At 44.1% G+C, this 25,185-nt stretch overlaps 1 protein-coding gene across 1 annotated transcript in view; it reads left to right on the top strand.

Annotated features, from left to right (window-relative positions):
• The window catches only part of NEGR1 (neuronal growth regulator 1), a 117,793-nt gene extending 107,158 nt beyond the window's left edge, over positions 1-10,635 (top strand). The window contains exon 8 of the mRNA XM_029959735.1: positions 7,627-10,635. Within this exon, the coding sequence (XP_029815595.1) occupies positions 7,627-7,751 (125 nt within the window). The 3' untranslated portion in view covers positions 7,752-10,635. The remainder of the gene's footprint in view (positions 1-7,626) is intronic.
• The last annotated feature ends 14,550 nt before the right edge of the window (positions 10,636-25,185 follow it).

Below are 25,185 nucleotides of genomic sequence, written 5' to 3' on the forward strand. Positions count from 1 at the left end.
CCTTGTCCCACGTCCCTCTCCAGCTCTTTTGGAGCCCATTAGGCACTGGAAGGGGCTCTGAGGTCTCCCCAGATGCTTCTCTTCTCCATCACTGAGCAGGTACAACAGCAAGGCCATACAGTCAGAAGGACCAGGACCCACAGGGAGTTTTAGGAACCATTGAGTGAATAATTCCCCATAAATGGGAACTTCTCTTTAGGCAGCTATACATTAAAATTCAAAATGTGAGTTCAGAAACAAATCACAGTTGGGTAATAAAGTTACACTAATTCCTCTTCATTGCGAAAACAGTGGCAGTATAAAGTGCTTTTTGGAATGTATTCCAGTGCAGCAGCAGCAGATTTGTAACAACTCAAGGGTGTACTACACTGAATAGAAAATGGGAATAACTCCTGTAGGTCTCTTAACTATGGGATCACTAATAATTCCATGCTGAACTCCTTGAAAAAGCACACATTGATGCTGAGAACCACAGCAATTACTTTGCCATGTGAACAGAAAATGTCCGAAGTCAAGGTTTGTGAGTTGTCACATATTGTGGCTCATTATAAACTATCCCATGTGCCTCCTTTTTTTCCAGTATCTTAAATACTCTTCAACAAGAGCATCCCTTTAATTAGAATGAAAAGGTTATATTGCCCTCTTTCAGTTGTTACCCAAATTTTCCAATCAGTCTGTAACTTTACATATCATCACATTATCATGATTTTTTAAAGTATAAATTAGATGCAAAATATACCCACCATTTATAAGTTTTATTTACTCAACCATTTATAAGTTTGAAAAATTAGACATGTTTGCTTCTCTAAAATAACACACCTATTTTTTTTTTCAATTAAATGTTTGGCTCTGAACAATAACAACCAGATTTAAACCTGAGTTTGTATGAGAAAAGTCAAATTTATGTGGAAAATAAATGAGACTTTGGAAGCTGGCAGGAAGGAGGAATGAACTTTTGGGGGGAAAATTCCCTACAATTTCAGGGTTCCATTTATTAGCACAGTTTTTGAAAGTAAGGGAGAGGCTGCTGAGGGTTGGTTGTCCCAGGCAGATCTCAAGGCAGTGAAATGTGTGAAAAGGAAACAGGAGACAGTGAAAATCCAACAGGTGACCTGACCCAATGTCCTCTTGGCACCACCACCCCCCTTGGAGTGGGGCTGCTCCTTGCTGCTGCCCTCCAGTGCTCTTCCCAGCCCCAGGATCATGTTTCCAAAGTGTTGTCTAGATCTGGAACTGCTCCCCTCTCCATCCCAAGCGTGGGATGGTCTCCTTGGAACAGGGAGAATTCCGACTGCAAGAAACATATTGCTGATGACTCAGCCCAGGGGGGTCAGAGGTGCTTCGTATCCATCTGTAGATATTAAGGTGCCCCCACTCAGTATTTTGAGAGGTTGCTGACTTTGGAAATGCTTTGTTCCAGAGAGTTGTTTTAGAACAGGAATTAAGACACTTAAACTGTTTTCCCTGTAGTTCGCAGCACCATCAGTTCCGGCTCCGCTGTCTCTCCAAGCCTAAGGAAACACAGCTGTTTAATGTTCATTAAGTAGGTCTGGTTGGAACAACTGCAGGATATGTCTGGCAGGTCCCATCACACCCAGAACCCAGAAAAATGATCTGACTTTATAATTTCCATTGCTGGGTGTATTTTTAGCTGGTTTTCAATGAGTTTGTTGCTGTTTACAATATTTAACTGCAGTTATTTCTCAGTAGATGGAATGGGAAGGGTGACTCCAACTATTGTGGAAGGCAGGGAGGGAAACGTGTGTCTCCTGCTGCCTCCTCACCCAAGTATTTCCACAATTAGGAGATTACAGAGCTGGTGGCTATGGTTACCATGTTTTGATTGCTTGACTTTCATTTTCATCCTGTAAATACCTTATTTTTTGTTTTAACTCAGTCAAAATCAGTATCAAGAGCCAGTTTTAAATTAGATACAGGGCATGTCCCAAGTGGAGTCTTCATGAGAAATGCTTCTGTCTTATTTTCTTTGTATACACAGAGCTACACACACGCATACACTGGGATAATATTTCACTTTAAAACATTGCTGGTGGCACATCTCAAGTGTTTAAAGTACTTAGCTTTAATATTTTAGCACAACAAATAGTAGATTTTTGCTTCTGCAGTTCTAGCAATAATTTTTTATTCTCTGTTTTCCTATGTTAAGAGTCAGAAAATGCCATTTTATTCCTTTAAATTAGAAATACGGACAAATCAGCATCTCATTTTACAGTTCCTGCCCGTGAGAGCAGCCCTGTGTGGACACCAAAGATCAGGGCCTGACAATACCCTTCTCTTATCATTAACATCATTCTCCTGGGGACTCTTCTTAGAAATCTTCCTGCCAGCACTCCCATCTCAGAAAAGGATAAAGCCACTGTTAAGAACCTGGCACTTCTCAGTTTTATCCTCTCCAGCTCTGGCTTATCCACCGGGTAGAGTTGCTCTTGGACAAACTTCTGCAGTATTTCCTGTGTCCTTTCTCAAGGATTTTCAGATGGATTTGTCTCAGGAGTGATGAGCTCTTCTGGATGGAAAATATACCAAAGCAAGATTCTACCCAAAATGACATCCACGCAACACAGGGAATGGCTGCCCAGGCATTACCTGAGCCAAATTTGGCTATTCCCTGGGCTGAAATATTTGATGTAGGTCATGCTGTGGCTCATGTCCAGTGTGTTGAGCATCCTCATCCAACGGTTCCTTATACTCAGTGAGAAAGTTTTCCGGTGCCCCATGAGCCATCACAGACATGTTTCACTTTTTGGGAAGTGCTGGTTTCCTCGCTTAACTTTCTTTGCTGGGATACAGAAACAATTTGACTGTAGATCCCTTATAAAATAATCTCTGACAAACCTATAGATTTATTTCAAATATAGGATCATTGTGCATTTCACACTTGCTCTGGGGAAGTTGACCTGGGCAGTGCTGCACACTCCTCTCGCATTAAAAAGAATTTCAGGGATTCACAGAAACACAGAATTGTTCAGTTTGGAAAAGCCCTCTGAGATCGAGTCCAACCATTCCCCCAGCACTGCCAAGGCCACCACTGACCCATGTCACCAAGTGTCACATCCACACAGTTTTTCAATCCCTCCAGGGATGGGGACTCCACCACTGCCCTGGGCAGCTGTGCCAGGGCTGGACGGCCCTTTCCAGGAAGAAATTCCTCCTAATGTACAACCTGAGCCTTCTCTGGTGCAACTTGAGGCCATTTCCTCTCATCCTGTCCCTTGTTCCCTGGGAGCAGAGCCCAACCCCGACCTGGCTCCACCCTCCTGTCAGGGAGTTGCAGAGAGCAAGAAGGTCCCCCTGAGCTTCCTTTTTTCCAGGCTGAGGCCACTCCCAGCTCCATCAGCCACTCCTGGTGCTCCAGACCTTTCCCCAGCTCTGTTCCCTTCTCTGGACACATTCCAGCCCCTCAATGTCTTTCTTGTCCTTAGCAGCCCAAATCTGACCCCAGGATTCAAGGTGTAGCCTCAACAGGGGTAATTTTTTTAAAAAAAAAAACAATGCCAGTAACAGAGGAACATGAGACTGGAGAGGACCTTCTCATTCTCCACATCCACCTCTCAGCCACTACAGCCGTGGTCCAACAGCATTTCAACATTACTAAAATCCTCAGCATTTTCCAGTGTTATTATCATGGTCAAAGCCCTGTTTAATCACAGCCTCCATCTGGCACACACTTCAAAAGGGCCTCCTCCTTTGGATTTATCTCTTTAACTTCACTGGTGAATTTTCCATCACAGTGAATTTCCTGTCTCTCAGCCTGGAGGATGATTGCATTTGCATAAGACTAAACAAATCGGTGTCTTCACGGAGTCATTTTTAGACAAGACTTTAAGGTTTTGTTCTCCCAAGGTCAAGCTTTCTCCAACCCTCCCTGGCCTCTGAGGCACAGGGCGATGTTTCTCATCTTGACAAGCTCCCCTTTGGTCAGAGCCCTCTGGAGCCTGTTCTGGAGCTCTCCAGGCTGATTATCTCCTCTATCACCCATTCCTTTCCAATAGATCTTTCAGAGGCTGTCGACCTTCTCCTGCACAGCCATAAATCCTCAACTAACTTCAAGTGTAACAATATGTAGAGATGTTATCCCAGGACTCGGCTGAGCCTTCCGAGGCCCATTATCTCACAATCTTTTCTTTTAAAAGAACATTTTTTGACAGCCCAGTCGTTTTCATCTTTTTTTTCTTCCCGCTTTGACCTTGAGTTAGTTTATTCCTTCCTTTGCTGGATATTTTAAATGTTGCATGAAAAAATCCAATTTATTAAGGCTTTCCTATAGTAAATGATTAACCTGAATATAGTTAAATGAAATGCTTATTAACATCTCCCTGCATAATCCATTTAACAGAATTAGTCTTGCTTATTCAGACAACCTAAAGGGGTCTGTGCTTTTGTCTACACGGCATCAGCATTAAAGCTTATAATTATTTCTGGTTAATGCAGCCCTTGGTGTTAGGAAATGCTGGTTTGTGTGTTCCAGCACAGCACTTCTCCTAATCTCTTGTATTAATTAGAGATACTGATATAATATTACTTTGTTCCTTTCTATTCAGCACCAGGAGAGATGTCTGAATATAATCCTATCTGTGCTAAGGGTGTCTTAAATATTTTCACAATGGCTGGCTGGTATAAAACATTAGGATTATGTAGAATAATCACTAAATTAGAAGAAAAGCGAGCTTGATAAGAGCACATGGGCATCCTAGATGTGCACCTGGGACTTTGGGGTCAGTCGTGGGATTTTTCCTTCCAAAGGGCTGACCCGCCATGTAAATGATGAGATGGCATTTCAGGTCCCTTCCAACCCAAACCAGCCTGTGAATCCATGATCTCTTCCCAGCTCTTCAGTGGTGCTGCTCTGTGTGTGGCTCAGCTGGATGTTACTCCCTCACCCACAGGGATGCAGCTGCTCGGGCTCTAAGGAACATTTAATGACTTATCCATTAGCAAGAAAGGAAATTATTGTCCGTCCATGACTGAAGCTGACATTTTAAACTTATTACATCTTCTAAATCCTGGGTCATTTTATATTTCAGACATCAGATTTTTTTATCGAGCTCATTTTAATCTTCTTCTAGGTGGAAATTCACTGTCTTTTGAGGTATTTTAAAGTATCACTACCAGGGCTCTGAACTGAATTTGCTCATCACCAACTCATAAAATCACAGTATCACTGAGGTTGGAAAAACCCTTCCAGACCATCGAGTCCAACCATTCCCCAGCACTGCCAAGGCCACCACTGACCCGTGTCCCCAAGTGCCACATCCACATGGCTTTTCAATCCCTCCAGGGATGGGGACTCCACCACTGCCCTGGGCAGCTGTGCCAGGGCTGGACAGCCCTTTCCAGGAAGAAATTCCTCCTGATGTACAACCTGAACCTTCCCTGGCATAGCTTGAGGCTGTTTCCTCTCTCCCTGTCCCTTGTTCCCTGGGAGCAGAGCCTGACACCCCCCTCCCTGGTTCCACCCTCCTGTCAGGGAGTTGCAGAGAGCAAGAAGGTCCCCCTGAGCCTCCTTTTCTCCAGGCTGAGCTCCCTCAGCCACTCGTGGTGCTCCAGACCCTTCACAAGGGTTAGCACAAGGGGAACCAGACCGTTTGACCTCGGTTTCTATTAAGAGTCACCAAGGTGGTGTTCTAGAGGAGAATCCTTAACTCTCTGAAGGCCAACCACTTTTCCTTCCCCTCTTCATACACCATAAGCTTCACAGGCTGTAAAATCAGTTATAAATGTCATGCTCTATTGTAATGGTGGTGACAGGGATTATGTAAAAGCCCAGGATAGCTGTGGATGTAATCACAGACTCAAATAATTCCAGCTTTATTTAATGCCTGATCACACATACCTGCACCATTATCTTCCTACATGAATATTAAGACTGTGACTGTGTGTGTGTGTGTGTGTGTGTGAAACAATGACAGGGGAAGATTTCAAAGGGGGGGGAAAGCAGATGTTTTATGCTATTTTCAAATGTTTAAACCTTTTCATTTATTCCTAAACTAAGGGCTTAGTCTGACACAGCACCATGAAAATTAACAATCCAAGAACAAAGTTCCCTTGCATAGTATTGCACAGCAAATGCTCATGGAAGCAAGGACTGCTTATTACTTACCAAAATAATTACTCCTTGTAGGTAAAGGACTGAGCAGACCATACTAAGAACCTTTAAATTTGTAAATTGTAAAACTTTCTTTACTTTTTCAAGTTTGTGAAACACCACAAAAAAATCTATAGGATTTTATTAAGTTAGGAACAGGAAAGTATTCAGGGAGCCACAGGAAAAGTAATTCAATACTCTGAGGTGGAAAAGGACTGCAGAAGCTTATTAATTTTAAAGACCTTTTAAGAGCCAAGCACAATATTTTAAGCTGTATGTCATGCAGTAGGCTTACTGTGACATCATAATTGATAATTAAACTTCTCCATATTTGCTTCTCCTTCAGGTTTCTCTCCCATCAAATTCCCCTGGCTAGGCAGCTCTGGGAACCATAACTCTTCTCTATTATCTGCCCAAGTCAGTGTATTTTTCCCTCATTAACTCACCTTGTACCTTTGTGCTGAAACAATCCAGGTATGATTTAATAAGCCTTAGAAAGACAGTACCGGTTCATATGCAGGAAATCAGATTTACATAATTTTTCCGCTGGCTTTTATAGCCACCATAGTTCAAATTATCTTTAAGTTGAGGAAACTCTTTGAATACCGTAAAATGAAACAGCACCTGTGCTTTGCTCCAGCAGCCTCGCCTGGGTCTGGTAATAAATTAAAGGTTGATTTGTCACACTGACTTCGCCCAGAAAGCCCCTTTTTAATGAGAGGAGAGTGCCCTGTCCCACAGTTAGTCACGGTTATCAGTCGCTAAACTAAGCTGCAAAATCAAGTTTAATCTTGTTTTGTTTTGGTTTTATTACCTGAACCTTTCTGCGTGGGGGGAAGCCAAATAGATTTTGGTTGTATCACATACTCTTCACCAAATAAAATGTCATACATTAACAACAGATCTCATAGCACTGGGTTCTGTACAGATGGAAAAGGGGTGCTTCTATTCCAGTGTTTGGACTGATCAAGACTTGGAATTCAGGATTATACTTTTCTTGTATTTTCCCTCTCTTTGCATGCAGTTAGTGTGTATTTACTCAGGAATTTGAGGAAGCCTTCATGGTAAACAAATAAATACAATTTCTTTAAAGAGGCCAGAAATACATGGGAATGTCTTTGGCTGAGCAAAATTGTCAAACTTTGGCTTTTAGACTTAGGCAGTAAATGAGTTGCTTTCCAACAGAATTAAATCTAGTCCCCTCTTATTGCTTTCACTGTAGATCTTAATGCTCAGTAACTTAGAAACAGATCAGTTATTCAGATGGTTAAAAATGAAACATTCATCTGACACTAAGTACTCCCAAGTTTTAAATGCTTGCCTTAAAAACAATTTATCCTCTTTAAACAAACAGGAATATTCCCTGAGCAGGGTGACAGGAGGGTTGGGCTGCTTTTCCAGTGTTTTCTCTGGTTTTCAGGAGAATGCTTCTGTTGCCCTAAGTATTATCTTAGAAGAATTAATGAAAACTAAGAATTTGGTGGGAATTTTCACTGAACCCCTTTTCCTTCTCTCTGCAGCTCCCAGTACAGCCCAGTATGGGATCACCGGTGACGCCGAAGTCCTCTTCTCCTGCTGGTACCTTGTGTTGACACTGTCCTCCCTCAGTAGCATATTCTACCTGAAGAACATCATTCTGCACTAAATGTAAAGACCATAAAAGGCTTTTAAGGATTCCCTGAGAGTGCTGATGACTGGCTCCAATCTGGTAGAGTTTGTTAAAAGCAGCGTGGGATATAATCAGCCGTGCTTACATGGGGATGATCGCCTTCTGTAGAATTGCTCATTATGTAAATACTTTAATTCCCCTCCTTTTTTTTTGATTAGCTGCATTACCTTGTGAAGCAGTACACATTGTCCTTTTTTAAGACGTGAGAACTCTGAAATTACTTTTAGAGGATATTAATTGTGATTTCATGTTTGTAATCGACAAGTTTTCAAAAGCATTCAGTCATGGTCTGCTGAGTTGCAGACTGTAGTTTACAAAAGAAAAAAGGATATTGCAGTAAAAATGTGCTTCTTTAAGGCTGCAATACAAACATTCAGTTCCCTTCTCAACCACCATTCTCTCCACATTTACACAGAAGCATTTGTTCTTTTTTGAGTAAAAAAAAAATCAAATAATATTGCCTTCAAAGTACTTCTTCAGAATATTACACATATCTAGATTTTCTTCTAGCATGATATTCAGGTTTCAAGAATGAGCCTTGTATTATAACTGCATTGTGCAGTACTGCTTTTGTTCTCTACCCTTTTTCCTGCAAATTCAGCATGGTTGTGCCTTCATAAAACACGACTTTCCTCTTCCTCTCCAACAAATCTGGAATGTGTTTTGGGAAATGCTAAAGCATCCTTTTGAGCATAAGAAATCTCTAGCTGAGGATGAAGGTGCTACAGGCTACAAGGAAAACCTCCTCTGCCATCTCCAGGGGGTCCAGAAGCTGCTCCAGACACAGGGTTTAGGTCAAGGGTAGCACCAAGTCCTTTTTGTTTTTACCTCCACCACAACTAACCAGTAGGTGATCTCTGTAAAAATTAGTTTTCCCATTACAAAACAGAACACAAATTATTTTGAGGCATCTTTTGAATGTAGGAAGGTTTCCTATACTCATCCTAAATCCAAATTCCTACGTGACTGTAAATGGCAGAAGCTGAATCGTCCCCTTTTGTATTACTGGCAAAACTGATGGGAATTGGTATTTTTCTTGCACTTAATTTTGTACTGGTTTGGCTAATTTAGCAATGATAAAGGATGCTTTTAAATATTAGATATCTGAAAATACATGAAGTATCAGCAGAATTTTATATATATACATATATCTATTAAAAGGAAGTTGCTCCAGTAATGGTACTGAAGTGCATGTTGCCGTCCACGGTAGGATCATCCTTCCAGGCAGGACTTGTACTCACACTGTGCAGGTCCCTCCCCCAGCAGGGCAGTCCCCACACACCATTTCCTAATCCTGCAGCCCATGAGGATCAAGTTTCAAAACAGTGTATAATGTTGCTTTTATTTTTTAACCCCCCTGGACAGTGTTAATGTGAAATGTGCTCACAGTTTACACCTGATTTCAAACTGCCATCTGTGGGACTTGCTGGGGCATGACTGTGGCCAACAGTCCTTGAATCTCAGATCCCCTGGCGACCCCAAGAGATTTTGACTTGCTCTCAAACAACTGTTGATGACACAAATAACAAAACCATTATCCCAGAATCCCAGGCTGGTTTGGGTTGGGAGGGACCTTAAAGCTCATTCAGTCCCAACCCCCTACCATGGGCAGGGACACCTTCCACTAGACCAGGTTGCTCTAAGCCCTGTCCAGCCTGGCCTTGGACACTTCCAGGGGTGGGGCAGCCCCCACTTTTCACCATGATCATTCCCATGTTCTGTGTATGAGCTCCAGTAGCTGACACAAACATTACAGTACAACATTAATTCTCCTCACAGCAGGTTTTGGCAGAGAGCAGCACCAGCTGAGTCCTGGGTGTACTCAGCAGTCCCAAACTCAGCACAGATACCCCATTTTTCTGACAAGGAGGACTCTGAGTTTTGCTACACTCAATATCTACTGTCCCAATGTGCAGCCAGAATATGCAGTGAGTCTGTTGTAGTTGCTGATAAAGGGCATAAACAGAGGTATGTTGACTCCAAAGAGATGTCCCAGGTCACTTTGCATGTTCAGTGACAGACCGAACTGTGTCTCATTATTTGCAGCCATGTGCTAAGCAGTTACTATTTTCAGAAATGTGGCATTTTTTAAAACCTGGAATAACATGACAAAATCCATTCTGTAAGGAAAGGGTAAAAATTCAGCTCAAATTATATTGTACACAACCCTGATATTCTGATCTATCTTGTATTGCAGCTTTAAAGTGCTCTATTTTAGAATCCATTCACTAGAAACAGTGGTGCTGCAGGAAGAATTGTGGCAGTACAGTTTGATGAAGGAAAAACCAAGGATAGGGATAACCCAACCCATATGCCTCATCTCGTGTGGAATTGAGAGGTGGTTCTATGCTGTGGCTGGATCAGATCCTGCATTTTGGTGATATATTGCATTCCAGGGATCCCTGATATCTGGAACCTGATCTTTCCAGTAACAGAACAGAATGAACAGCAGATTTATTAAATATGGAAAGATAATATGTAGTTAAGTGTTGACTGTTTGCATTCAGACCAGGTAGAGCCACTGGATGACAGGTACAAGATTTTTAGTCCTATGTTTGAATTTTCATTTTGGGGGGACATAATTATTGTCAAGTCCAAAAAGAAGAAAAAAGAAATCCAGCCAAATTCCCAAATATCTCTAAGTGCCAATGGCATTCCTTAGGTGACACAGGGATTGCTGTCTGTGGCAGCTGTGTGCTCAGCAGTGACCTGGGGGTGGGTGAGGCCACGAGGATGGTTGTCCTCGGGGTCTGTAGAGTTTGGTCTCCTGAAGGTGCTCTGAGACTCTGCAACCCCAATTTTGGCAGGATTGGAGCTGGAGGCAGAGTGGATCAAATAAAGACACTTGGTTCTTGGTGAATCCATGCTGTGCAGTGACCTGGTGATTGTACAGGCTGGGACTTACTGGGGTGTTCTCCAAAAATGGGCCATGCTGCAAATTGAACCCAACATTTCACATTTTAGGAACTGTAGAATGAGAGAATGGATTGAAAGCGGCCTTAAAGCCCATCTCGTTCCAACCCTGTAATTTGTGGGGTGCACTTTAGCCAACTGTTTGGGTGTATGTTCTTCAAAGTTCTGACCCATAATGTTCATATCTGTCGGGGAAATCTTATTATATTTATTACCACCTTTCAAATGCAAAAAATAAATGGCTTAGCTGAACATTTATATCAAGGTTGTTGTCCACATGGGAACCCCCGAACTCTGGAAGTTCCTCCTTGTGCAGTAACACAGGGCTGCCACCCCCATGGCTCCAGGGCCACACGGAGCAGTGGCGCTGCTGGTCGGGAATATGATCCTAATACTCAATGAAAGGATGTCTCACAACTTCTGCAACAAATGCAGTTTGTTTCTCAAGGGTTTAGAACTTGGCAGGATCTGTCAGAGCTAGACAGCTTTTTTTAAAACTGTTCAATAGATTTTTTTTTTCGAGTCATTGCTGTTTTTAAGACACAGGAGTGTTAAAACCCATCATAGTGACAGCTGCTTTTTTGCACATTTTCTGAGCAAGTGTTGTAGATAGACAATGGCAAATGTTCTGCTACCAAAACCTCCACCGAGTCCACAGAACTGTGTTATGAAGAATGTGTATACCAAAATATGTATTTACATGGATAAACAATATGCCTTAAAGACTAAATATGCATTTACTTCTAAGGCTGGATAAAACTTATGCCCAGTCTGGAGGTAAATAATCCATATTTCACAGCTGCCATGGAAGGCTTTGTTTCTTTGGAGAAAAAAGGGGGGAGAAAAAACATTTCTTTTAAAAGAATCTTAAATAATTTTAAAATTCTTGCATAAACTGATATATGTGAGAAAGTTTAGGAAAGTATGGAGTTTAGCCTGACACTTCAGCACTGGCAATGCAGGGCTTGCCGTGGGGGCTGTAGTGCCACTCAAAACCTGGCACGACCCATTTGATGTCCCCTTGTACACTCAGCTCTCTCAAGTGGCCCTGAGCTGGGGCAGAGTGAGGGGCCTGGGTGGCCCCCCATCCCACAGCACTGCGGGAATGGGGCCACCTCCCCACCCCATGCTACTACTGGCAACACAAAATCCTTTCAAACAAGAAAATCTTACAAAAAAATAGAATTTAAAAAAAAACAGGAATTAAAAATTCTCCACTCAGCCTTAATATTGAGAGCAGAGAAATCAGTATTGGTGTGGGAGGGAAGAATTTGCTTTGAATTTGACCAGCCATGAGCATGGCCATGGCAGGGGCAGGCCTGTATTTGGTTGGGTTTGGTCCTTATTTGTGTTCCTCTGTTGAGCTTTGAGGGCAAGGGAGGGGATTTATTCTGTAATCAGTAAAGTCTATAATCTAACCGGAAACGACCAGGCCAAGGCACTGGCACAGGGTCTGAGAATGGTTTGGGAGGGATTCTCAGTAAATCCTGCTCCAAGAGTTCTGTCTGAGCAAGGGCAGGGGAGGTTTTACAGGGGCACCTTCAGCGCTGAGCACAGACGTGTTTGTTCCTATACCCTTATGCCTAATTCATGAAGAGCTCCAAGGTTCCTTTTTATTAGATAATTCTCATGTTAAAAAATGCAGAGATCAGCACATTTGCCACTTCTCATAAGCTTAGTTTTCAGTCATTCATATTTTAGGGCATATTAAGCTTCCCCATCACTGGGTAGGATGAAAATCTGCATTACAGGATGGGGTGGGGGAGTGAGGGGGGTGATTCCCACCCGCTCTGGCTGCTCTGCCTTTGTCTGGGAAGGAGCTCCATGAGGCTGTGGGGTCTCTGAGGGGGGCCTACAAGGGGTACACATCAGTCCCCAGCCACTCTGCAGCCATTGCACAGTTGCTCCACAACTCCTGACTGCCAGAGTTATCCCTGAAGTTTTAAGTCAATTTATGCCTAGAGCCATCTCGGTGATGGGAGAAATGCAGGAGGGACCTTCTCCTTGGCTCCCTCCCTGCACAGCGCTGGGTTCTCCCACACAGTGAACTTTGAACCACTCACAAGCAGCAATGAAAACCAGCACAGTTAACAGGGATTTCCTTGCAGTGCCTCAGTGCCTCAGCCCCAGGCAGTGGGAGGCAGGTACACCTTGGCCCCCAGTAGCAGAATAAATTACACTTCTGCAGCAGCCAGAATTTAAGGACAGGGAGGAGGGGACAGCACATTGCTGCTCCAGCCCCAACAGCCGCAGGACTTTCCCCTCTTATCAGTCAAATATTAGAGTCCTCATTATTCCTACCCTCTTCCTATGCTGCCAGATAACAAACTGCCTGTAATGATGATGAATATTCTCCTCAGTATCTAGAGGGGGAAATCTGTTCTCTCCTAATGCTCATTCATCCCTCTCTTTATTATTTTTCAGCCCAAACCAAAACACAATTCGCACATTACACACCACGATTTATGTGCAATAACATCAGTTTTCCCACTTCTCAGCCCCATTAGAGTCAGAAGCACATCACTCCCATTAACCTCCACGACAGCGACTTAAATGTGAACCACAAGTGAGAATAACCCTCCAAGATGAGCTGGAACAGCAGCAGCCTTGATTTCTGGTGGGTGGCTGAGGATGAGATGGCAGGGCCAGGCTTCCCTCCCTCCATTCTGTATATATGCATCCAGATTTTTTTATATGAAACAGACTTCCCTCTCCTTCAGGGTGGTTAATTCTGGCTGGGAGGTGCAGTCATTCAGATGTGTTTGATATTTTGGATGTGTCAGTCCAGGTGGAGCCGTGGCACAGGCGGGAGAGCGAAAGGCAGTGGGAGCTGCAGGACAGGCTGGCTGTGCCACTTGAGCCTAATGAGACAGTTCCTGGCAGGAATTTGGGCTCGGCAGAAACTGTGGGAGGCAGCTCAGTTCATTAGGCTGTGAAAGCTTTAAAACCTTCAAGAAACTGGTTCTCCTCTCCCATTTAAGTGAATTGCTAAAAGCGCTGAGTTGCTCTTCCATAGAACTTCGAATTCACTGTTTCCTTCATTATCCTTGACCTTTTTACATGTATTACCATAAGGAAAAACCAAGTTAACTTTGGAGGAAACTACTGCAAATTCACACACCCCCCCCAACCTTTTAAAAACAGAGAGCCTGGGGGGCTGGACCAGGGGAGCAATGGATCTCATTTGCCACTATATTCTGTAAAAAGAGGATTTAATGTCTGCTTGCTAAAAATTACAGATCATAAGTCCCTGTGACTCATTTCTAAATGACTTTTAGCAAGACAGGTGCACAAATCCTCCTCAGCTTTGTGTTATGAGTAGCAGAAAGACAAATGGTGTGATGGTACAAGACGCCTTCCCATGTGCTGCTCCCAAAGCCTTGGTCCCTGTGTCTTGATCCTCATCTCTTGGTTCCCTTCTCTTGGCCCCCATTTCTTCGTCCCCATCTTTTGGTCCCTGTGTCTTGGTGCTTGTCTTGGTGCTTATCTCATGGTTCCCATCTCTTAGTCTCCATCTCTTGGCCCCTTCTCTTGATCCCCATCTTTTGGTCCTCATCGCTTCATCCCTGTCTCTTGGTCCCCAACACTCGGTGCCCTTCTCTCCCCAACCACAGAGAAGGGGAAGGTAGGAGAGCAGGAGGAGGAGGCTGCAGCTCTCAGACTGAGCTCCCAACCTATAATATGGAGCTTAAAACCAGGCATCGGGCAGTCACCAAAGACAACAGGTTGTCCTTCCTTGTGCACTGAGGTCTGAGCTCTCACCCTCTCTAACAAGAAGGGCTCTGAGTTCAACCCAAACAAACCCGAAAGCTCCGTGAGGTCCTTCTGACTCAGCCAAACTTCCCTCCCCAAGCTGGACACATCCACTCTGCCACCCTCAAGGGTGGGGTGGCGAGACAGTGTCCTTCCATCAGCTGCAGCAGGGCAGGGATGGCTGATGAGACACGGTGTGGAAAAGACACCTGAGTTTTTCCAGTCTATCGATTTTTGTCATGGGAGCTTCAATAAGTATCTCAGTCTCTGTTTCAATGCCTTAAGCACCTTTTTGCAAAAGGCCACGATGTAAGAGAGTACATTTAAGAAATTAATTTCCCAAAGTTAATCATGCTCAGTGACTCGGCTTCGGCACAGCTGCTCCCCCCCAGCAGCTGTGGCTCCTCAGGAAGTGCGACGGCGGCAGTGCAGTCAAGAGGCTTTGAGGAGTCTCCTGGCGTGGTATTTCTCTCCAGAATATTGCAGATAAGACACTTAATTCTCCTGAAAAAAAATCAGCCGAGGGCTTTGACCTTCTGTCTGAATGCAGAATTAGCACTCCGGGAAAGGTTAATGAACAGAAGGGAGTAGGGAAATTTGCACTGAAATACTCCTGAAATGGGTTTAAACACGTGCAGGTCTCTGGGCAGGTCTGTGGCAGGAGGAACTGCTCCCCTTGTCCCCCGTGGCCACCAGGACAACCTTCTCAGAAGGGGGGAAAGGGAAAAGAAGGAGGAGAATTTCCTACCAGAGGGTGGGAAGGGACAGGGTTTCACTGCAGGTCTTGCCCCCATGGGAGACTTGTCTTGGTTCTCAGCTGAGACCCCCACAGAGAACACAAGACCTTCCTCTGGGCATTCAAAATGTGTTTGTTTTCCTGACAAACTGATCTTGAATTACAATTCATTTCTTTGCTTCCCTGTGAAGCTGATGCTCATTCAAAGTAATTATTTTGCCATATGGTGAAAGGTGAAAAAATTGCTGTCAGGCCTCTCATACTTGGCATCGCAGCCCCTTTAGCAAGGATCTCTTTCATGAGTGTTGATTTGGCCAATTCAGGTAAAAAAACAACCCAACCTTCCCTCCCCACCTCCAGACTTTCTCAATTTCTAATTCCTCTTCCTCCCAAAAATCATGGCACCACTGCTGTAAATGACAAATCATAATGGTAAATACTGGGATGAGTCCTCAAAGGAATGGCAAGAACTAAGGCCGCTATAGTTTAATAATCACTTTATTGTGTTCATGACTTGTGTCATCAGAGGTATTTTACCTTCATTTAATGCTCATGCTTTTAGGAAAACCTGGGAGTTTTGACAAGTGCTTTAATATACCAATAGATTACAAATATTGTGGGAAGAAATTCCTTCCACAGGCTGAGGCAGAAAAGCAAAACCAAAACACACCCCAGTGGGTCGTGAAGCAGGTACTGCTCAGTACCAGGCCAGCAACTTCCTCATGGAATCATAGACTGGTTTGGGTGGGAAGGAACCTCAAAGATCATCTAGTGATGATCCAGTGCCTTTGGAAGGGTTAATAAGAATAAAACAAGTATTAGGAAAAAAACCCCACATTTGTCATTTGTTAAATGTCGAGACACACCATCTGAAGACAAAAGCTAAGGCTTGGAGGGAGCGAGCCAAGTCTGTGTGTAATTATCCCTTGAATATTCAAAATATTGTTATTAAAACATCTCAGCTCCAATTCCAGTGCAGTAATCACACCCAGTGTAGAGACATGTAAAGAATATATATTTGCTCTATAGCAGGATGTGTTTGCGCTCCCAGTGTGGTAATGGCAGCTTCTCTGGCACCAGGCTGGGGGACACCAGTCATCCTGCAATCCCAAATCCCTCAAACCCTTAAAATCCCTCCAAATTTTCTGCAAACCTCAAACCCCAAGGTTCAAGTTGGTGACTAAGGGACAAAGAGCAACTCATATCAAAAATGAGCCTTAGGCAAGATTCTGGGAAGGGTTGGGATTGCTCTCAGCTCCTGTCCGCCACCTTTTCAACTGGGGCATCTTCCCCTTTTTTCCCTGCTCCAGGATAAATTCCTGGAAATAACAGAAATAGCATTCTGTTAGAGGGAACATCCTATAAAGGCATAACATCCTGAGTAGGAAATAACATCCAAATGTCAAATTCACATTCAAGGATGGGTATCCCATTCCACTGGAGACTGGAAATAGACCTGCTGAGGTGTCCCTCAGTGATGGTGGAGCCCACCCACGCTCTGCCCACACAGGGCTCTGTGGCAGCAGAGAAAACCCATCCCAGTGTCCCCGCAAACCCATCCCAGTGTCTCTGCAAACAGCCCCTGCCTTGTCCCACCTCCCCCAGAGGAGGGTGATGCTCTCAAAGACACAGCACCCAACTCTTATCAATAAGTTATGCAAATGCGCTTAGCAAAGTGCTCCCGCAGATGTTCTTAATTAAACCAGCCCAGCCCAAGCCCACATGAAGCAATAACCCCCAAAATGCCTCCCTGCTCTCATATGTTCTGAACCACCGCTGCAGGATACTCCAGGAATATTATTTTTGTAAGAGTAAAGCATTTGCTAAATAAGCCACCTGTTAAATAAACACTCCCACTCTCCAAATATTGTTATTTTGTTTTCCAGACTATGCACAATCTGGATTTATTTTAGATGAAAAAAGGTAATCACTAAAGCAGGAAAAGCCCCAAAAAACAGTATTTTGACTATTTACAACTATCCGTCTTGTGTGCACATCTGCTCCTTTGCAAGCTGGCAGAGCTCTTCCATTAAAAGAGATTCACAGTTCCTTATTCAGCTGGGGGCTAATGAATTTCTTTCATCAGACCTCGTCACTCTTCCTTTTTCTTTAACTTCTTCAAGCCTTGAATTGCTCCTCATTCCCCCGAGTTCCCGTTCTGTATCTTCTCATAGGGACAAATCCCCATCCAAGATCACTTTAGCAAAGTTGCCACGGGAGTAAGGACAGAGTTTGTCTCCTGTTCCATCATGCTTTAAAAGCCAAGTTCACCCTTATCCCACCTCAAACCTGTCTGTACAGAAACATCCTGCTGCACCACAGCCCCTGGAAACCTTCAAATTAGTTTGACAGTATGGATGGCCACTCAAAAAAAAAGACCCCAAAAAGATGAATGGAATAGAATAGAATAGAATAGAATAGAATAGAATAGAATAGAATAGAATAGAATAGAATAGAATAGAATAGAATAGAATAGAATAGACTGCAGTTGGAAGGGACCCTACAACAATGATTTAGCTCAAGTACAGGATGTTAAAAGCCAACACTGCCCTTAGAGCTGATCCCTGGCCCCTTCTCTCCATTGTGATGAATAAGCTAGGTCAGACAGAATTGTGGAATTGTTTAGGTTGGAAAAGCTCTCTGAGCCCATCGAGTCCAACTGTTCTCCAGCACTGCCAAGGCCACCACTAATGCATGTCCCCAAGTGCCACATCCACACAGTTTTTAAATCCCTCCAGTTATGGGGACTCCACCCCCGCCCTGGGAAGCCTGTGCCAGTGCCTGACCACTCTTTCCATGAAGAAATTTTCCCTCATCCAAACTAAACCTCCCCTCACACAGCTTGAGGCCATTTCCTCTTGTGCTGCCCCTTGTTCCCTGGGAACAAGAGCCCAACCCCCACCTGGCTCCACCCTCCAAGGAGCCACTAGCACCTTCTGAGTAGTGTGTGCAGACATTTACCAGGGATTTTAAATTACTTCAGGGATTTTCTGTCCTCATATCTGACAATTACATCTTATTGTCTCAAATAATTACTCAGCTCAGGCAGAGGTTTGGAGATCCCTGGGGACATCCTGCTCCTGCTGTACCTGCACAGAAAGCCTGGCTGACGAGGGGAGAGACTGTGCAGGCTCTTATCCTGTGGGAATAATGGCACATGAGATCAGCCCCATGGAAATCTGACTGATTGGCAGTAAAAGCTGGGAAGGTGATCATCTAAGTGTATAAAATGTGGCCATAAAGACACTCAGGCATTATGAGCTCAGGAAATTGCAGGCACAGAACTGGCCCGAACTGCTTTTCCCAATCAGCCCCATTATCCATCCCCTGGTCTCTCTCACAAAGAGCCTTTGTGAGCACAGTTTTTTGGGGCTGTTTTACATGTTCACATATATTTTCCTGCTCTTTGACACTCGCCACCCAGCAGCTTGGCTCCATAACCTGTAGTGGATATTTTTCCTGTGCCTTCTGAATGAGGCAGTGGCAAAATCCTCCAGGCAAGTCTCACGCTGACCTTAACAAGAACCCTTTCTTCACCCAGTTTTCACCCAGCTACAGGTTTACCTGGATCTCTTAAACACTAAACCCCATCAGCTCATTATATTTTTCCAGTTGTTTTTATACATCTTGACTCTAATGGAGATTCTGAGCAAATTTCACAAAGCCTGTGTTACTCATTTCACCTCAAATGCAGTTCATGAATTAATGGTGTCTGTTAATTGGGCTGCTAATCCCTCTCCCAGAAAAAAAAAAACAAACTAAAAAATATCATAATACTTCTCATTTTTAGGTACCATGCTGTAATAAATGAGAGGCTTTAATTAGAGCAGAGCAAGCCCAGTATATTCACATACATATATATATACATGTGTAGGATAAAAGAAGAGAGAGTTGGACCCTTTTAAGACAGACCCTTTCCTCAACTCTCCATCTCAGCTTTTTCCACAAAGAAATCCAGGATTTGTTTCATTCAAAGGATAGACTTTAAATTTCTATACTCCTGTCAGGGCAGCATTAAATATTAAAGCCAGATATTAAAATTTCAAGGAACCTAAATTAAACCTGAGGTATTCAAAAATAAGTGTCCCTGAATATTTCATGGTAAAGATTTTGTAATTAGCTTCAGAAATCTCTCACATGAAGAAAGTGAGGAACTACCTAATAAAATGTGACCATCCCAGCGACCTTCCAGAGGGCTGCTCTCCATCCACCAAAGGATTTATATTTCTTGGGCTCCATGACATCTCTATGGCTTCCCAAGGAAGCCTTGCCAGCCCATTGTCTTCTCCAGGCTGGAAAACCCCCAGAGCATCCCAAGTGTCCCATCCCTCATGCAATAAACAGATTTGTGTGTGGAACCAAAGGGGCCAGGACTCATCAGAGCAGTTCACCAACTTCAGATTTAATGAGACAACAAGGAGATATTATTTATGGTTCCTTTAACTTTGAATGTCCTGTGAAAGACTCCTGGATTTACTAAGGAGGAGGAGCAAAACAACCCAAATCAGGATAGGGTTTGTAGCCTCTGTAAGTAGGATTTCCTCCATTATTCAGAAGGACAGGCTGACATCCAAGGAGCAATTGCCCATTAGTGTCCTCCAAAGATCTTCCAGCTGGACCACTCTCAGTTTCCCACCAGCATCAGATTGTTTACAGCTAACACTGATAACATCTGCTCCTGTCTGCACAGAAAGCTTTGGGAGAGACATCCATGCCAGCACAGAGCTGGCCCAATATTTCAGTGTCAGCATGGCAAAGCAGCTAAAAAATACCCCAGCAGATAATATAACAATTTAAATGAGGGTGTCTGTCTGAGCTTAGGAAATTAATGTGTACTAAAATGGTCCGAGAAGATGCAAAAAAATAGTAACCAGCTCTTAGTGCAGCAGTAGCAGCAGCATTATGGCATCTCTTCCTCCCTTCACCCGAGTTCTTGGGGCTGTGAAACAACCCTGTTTATAATGCACTTCCTAGAAATTCATTATATAAGAATTAAAATTCATTACTCTAAAGGCTGTTTATGTGCCTTTTTGTAAGAGGAAAGTTGCTTTAAACCAATGCTGTGCCAAATTTTTACCTCTCTTGGAGAATTTGAGTGAGTTCAGCAAATAAGGCCAGTGATGTGCAGCTCAGCTTGTACCCAGCCAGAAGGCCCTGGGTGCTGTCCTAGGTAGCCAGCTGACAGTCTGTGCGTGTTAAGGCTGTGGACTAAGCCTGAGCTACTGTCTAAAACTGCATAATTAACCATACATAATTAGCAATACCCTCAGAGAATCAGGTTCCTGGGATCACCAGTGCCATGTGCTGCCTCTGCTCAGCCCACATCTGCAGATAAGGGGGATCCTGCTATCGAAAGCTCTTATACCTGTGGAAATCTAATAGACATCAGTGTAAATAGAATATAAAAAGTAAGTCATTGCCTTCAATCACTGTGAAGAGGCTTAAATGCCTTCTCAAAGGAGAATATTGGTCTATGACAATGGGCAGAAGATAAAGAGCGGATTCAATGGTACAGACTGTAATTTAATATTCACAGTTTGTCTAATCAAAGTAAACACACCCTTTCATAGGAACATGTAAAAGTCATTGAATTATTGTGGAAAAGGGAAAGAAAGTTGTCAACTTAGTCAGTGGTAAGACAAAATAACTACCAGCCTTCAGAAGTTAGAAAGGAGACTATTGGGGCTTGAAGCCATCTCTGGAGGAGATCAGCTCAAGGGACACCTGGGGACAGGGGACCACCTCTGCCTCCGTGGGGCCACCACTCCAGCAGTACCTTGAGGACATGAGACAATTTTAGTTATTGCTCCAGAACCTTCTCCAATGCACTTGTTCTCATAAAATGTCTTGTAGCTTCCTTAGGAAAGCATAAAATCATGGAATGGGTTGGGTTGGGAGGGACCTTAAAACCCATCCAGTTCCCCCCCTGCCATGGTCAAGGACACCTTCCACTATCCCAGGTTGCTCCAAGCCCAGTCCAACCTGGCCTTGGACACTTCCAGGGATGGGGCAGCCACAGATTCTCTGGGCAACCTTTCCCAGGGCCTCACCACCCTCCCAGGGAAGGATTTCTTCCCAATATCCCATCCAACCCTGCCCACCCTCAGTTAATGCCATTATCAGAAGATCAAGTAAACCAGGGACCCAGCAGGGGGTTGGTGACTCTTCCAGGTCATTCCAGTTTGTCCCCAGTGCCATCATGGGAGCCTTTGCTCCAGTGCAGTGATATTGTGGGAGTGTTACAGAACAGGGCAGGGCCCTGGCACGGACAGCAGAGCATGAGGGACAGCAGTGACTCTGATTTATATCTCGGGGGGAATTAATTCATCGTTCATGCAGGACTTACCACGGCAGCAATAAATCAGTTTGTCTGATAAAGGCAGCAGCACTAAAGAATTCTGGGATCTTTTGCGAGACTGGAAGATACAGCCTCTGTCTCCCTTCCCTCCTCAGCCCTGCTCAGTGTTCACAGTGCTGCCTTTGGAAAGGGTCAAGGGCAGAAAACAGAGCAGAGAAAATCCTTGAAGGCATCATGGAATAGAATCACAGAGTATCCTGAGTTGGAAGGAACCCAAAAGGATCATCAAAATCCAACTCCTGGACACCAGGGTCATGCCACACTGCAACAAGTAACTCAATATAATCCTTTATTTTCCTAAGATAGTTTCAAAACAGTGAGTTCAGAGTTTGCAAGCCATGTTTATGCCCTTTTTCCTTCATTCTCAGGTGGTGGGCAGCTGTGGTTTTATTTTGCACCAAGTTCTTTCTCTAATATTCATCCCCAATCATCAACAAAATAAGTTAATAGGTGTAGGCGACTGTAATGACAGTAAATGCTGTGTGGGAGGCACCATCCACGCTGCATTGTCAGTTCCTGCATGTGAAATTAAATACCCTATTCCAGGTAAATGCTAATATATTCCAGGAGCACTTTTCCACAAACAGATTTTTAAAAGGCAGTAGAATAAAAAGGTGATATTAATGATACATTGAAATAATCCAATGGGTGTGAGGTTAGGATCCTGGTTTTTTTCCGGAGGGTCTCTCTCTCTATTGGCATGAAATGATCTGAATGAAAGAAACGTCCAGGGTCACATAATTGCTGCCCAAAAACGGTACAGTGGCATCAACCTTCATTTGTGAACAGGATGTTCTCTTATAAATGAGCTTTGCTGTTGGAGTCAGAGTCATGTGACACATTACAGCCTGACTTCTGCTGAAAAATTAGGAGAAAGACAAAACATAAAATCATCTCAGAATACCAGACTGGGTTGGATTGGAAGGGACCTCAAAGCCCATCCCTTTCCACCACTGTCATGGGCACAGACACCTTCCACTAGCCCAGGTTGCTCCAAGCCCTGTCCAACCTGGCCTTGGGCACTTCCAGGGACGGGGCAGCCACAGCTTCTCTGGGCAACCTGTGCCAGGGCACCCTCCTAGGGAACAATTCCTTCCCATTATCCCATCTTAATCCCCTCTCCTTCAGCTCAAGGCCAGGGCTGGGCTCCTGCAGTGCAGTGCAGAGTGTTCCCCTTAGGTTTAACAAGCACTGCCTGTCTTTGAGAGATTGTAACTATTGATTATTCCTCTGCCCTGATGGACTTTGGATTTTTCTCTCCTGTTTTACACGTCAGCAATTGGGAAGCTGAGAATACAACAGCATATTGAGCCCTGAGCAAAAACACCTCAGGTTCTGGTGCATCTTGCTTATATTTTAATTACTCCACTAATACAGGGAGGATTTTGCAAAGCAGTGCCCTGCATAACACCTTGGTTTGGAGCCATATGTTCTTCATTCCACAAAATATCTTTCCTTGGTGATCCAGAGCACAAGGCTTAGCACATTAGCATATGATAAGACAATTTCAAAGAATAAATAAGCTCAGCATTAAGCAGCCAACATGACAATAACACCTGAGTGATGCAGCAGAGATTAGAGCTAAAAATAGCTCAGAAAACTAAAAATACTTGCAGACAAGTAATGAAAGTGTGGTTTTAAGGTGATTTATTAGGAATTATGAAGTAGTCCTGGCTTTGTGCTGAGCTGTGAACAGTGAAATTGGAATAAACAAAATAATCTTGCTGTGTTAATAACTTCCTCTAAACTCCCCATATGTATCACACTCTTTCTGGTTGCCAAGTGAGGACCATGACTTAAAGGAGAGATTCAGTTTAAAATCTTTATCTAACTAGAAAGAGAAATGAGTGAAGGTAGAGACACTGACCCTGCTCATGGGAATGGGGAAGAAGGTGCCAGGGGCTGCTCCAAGAGGTAATTCCACCCCTCCAAGGCAGGACTTGGCTGTTCTGGGTTGGAGAGGGACAAATGAGGCCATGGCATTCCTGGGGGTACCACAGCAGTGTCGTGGAAGGCACCTTTGTTTGATTCAGTCCTGTGCAGACTCATGAAAAACTATGTTAAAGCATCATCAAAGAGGGTTTTGCAAAATAGTTGCTCCTCAATTTTTTCAACAACAAAATCCAGTATTTTTGAGGATCTCCAGCATCTCAAGCACAGAATCACAGAATCAGAGAATTGTTAAAGTTGGAAAAGCCCTCCAGGATCATTTGAGTCCAACCTGTGACCGATCCCCACCTTGTCACCCAGCTCAGAGCACTGAGCACATCCAGTCGTTCCTTGGACACCTCCAGAGATGGGGACTCCACCACCTCCCTGGGCAGCCCGCTCATTCTGTGAAAAAACAGATTTAAATGTGTCACTGCAGCTGCTGCAGCTCCATTTGCCCTCTGTGAACCAGAGTCAAACAGCATCAGAAGGGGACAGGACAAGGACCAGTCCAGACATTTCCAATTAAAACTGGAGGAGCAAATTATTCAAAAAGATCTTAGTCATTGTTACCCATGCAAAACAAACAGTAGATGATGAGTTCTGTGAGAGACAGAGTAAAGATCATTTCTAGGACAGGAAAAATTTATTATGAACATCAATGAACACAATAAAACTGCTACAACCTACAGCTTATATTTTCCTACCAATTGGGTCTATTATAGAATCACATAATTCCAGATTGTTTTGAATTGGAAGGGACCTTAAACTCCATCCAGTCCCACCCCTTGCTATGGGCAGGAACAACTTCCACTACCCCAGTTTGCTCCAAGTCCCGTCAAACCTGGCCTTGGACACTACCAGGGATGGGGCAGCCACAGCTTCTCTGGGCACATAACTGTGTTATGTTTTTTACTACACCCAGGGAGTGGAGCATTGTTGCATCTGTTAAACTTATTTGCATGAGGGGTGAGGATATGGAGCTGATATTCCCGACCTAATCTCCCTGTCAGCCTCTGAAAGCTTGAAAAGCTTGAGAGATAAACCCCAGTCTGAGCGATCACGCAGCAGCTCCCGATTACACGGCTCAAAACACCAGATCAAAGCACGTGTATGAGCAAAGTCACTGCACTGTTAATGCCTCCCTTTCAAAAAATTAATGCACCTGAGCATGGCACTGACACAGGTCACAGAGGCAGAGCCCATGTAAGCTCCAGGAGCTCCCACACAGCGCATCACTGCAAACTGTTTACTTCCATGGCAAGTGCTAAATCCTAAGGTACTGAATGGATATTGAATGTACAGTGGGCTTGGAGTTCCATCTCCCTGGTCCCTTCGTTTTGGCAGGTTTGATCTGGGTGACCTTTCCTCAGCAGGGGTTTGCTGTTTAATTACAAGCTGGAGGAGCTGGGCTGTGCAATGGAATCGCTCCGTAGCCAGTGTTCCATGTAACAGGGGCTGCCTGCTGGGAGCCAGGCAGGGATCACCCAGCAGGGCCTTCCTGAAATCACTCAGTGGAATTACAGCGCTGATGGCAAAGCTACTTACGGGCAAACAGGGTCAGGGAGGCATTAAGAGGCACGAAGGGGAGCCTGGCAATACCCACCCGCTGGGAACACAAAGCCTCCATGGCAGGGCTGGTGCTGAAAGCAAACATTTGTACAGCCCTTCACCCATGGAAATCCAATCAGTGCTGGGGAATTAGTGCTGGGGTGTAAGGG

This window comes from Manacus vitellinus, unplaced genomic scaffold (genome assembly GCF_001715985.3).
Source record: "Manacus vitellinus isolate BGI_N305 unplaced genomic scaffold, ASM171598v3 scaffold_21_pilon, whole genome shotgun sequence".
NCBI lineage: Eukaryota > Metazoa > Chordata > Aves > Passeriformes > Pipridae > Manacus > Manacus vitellinus.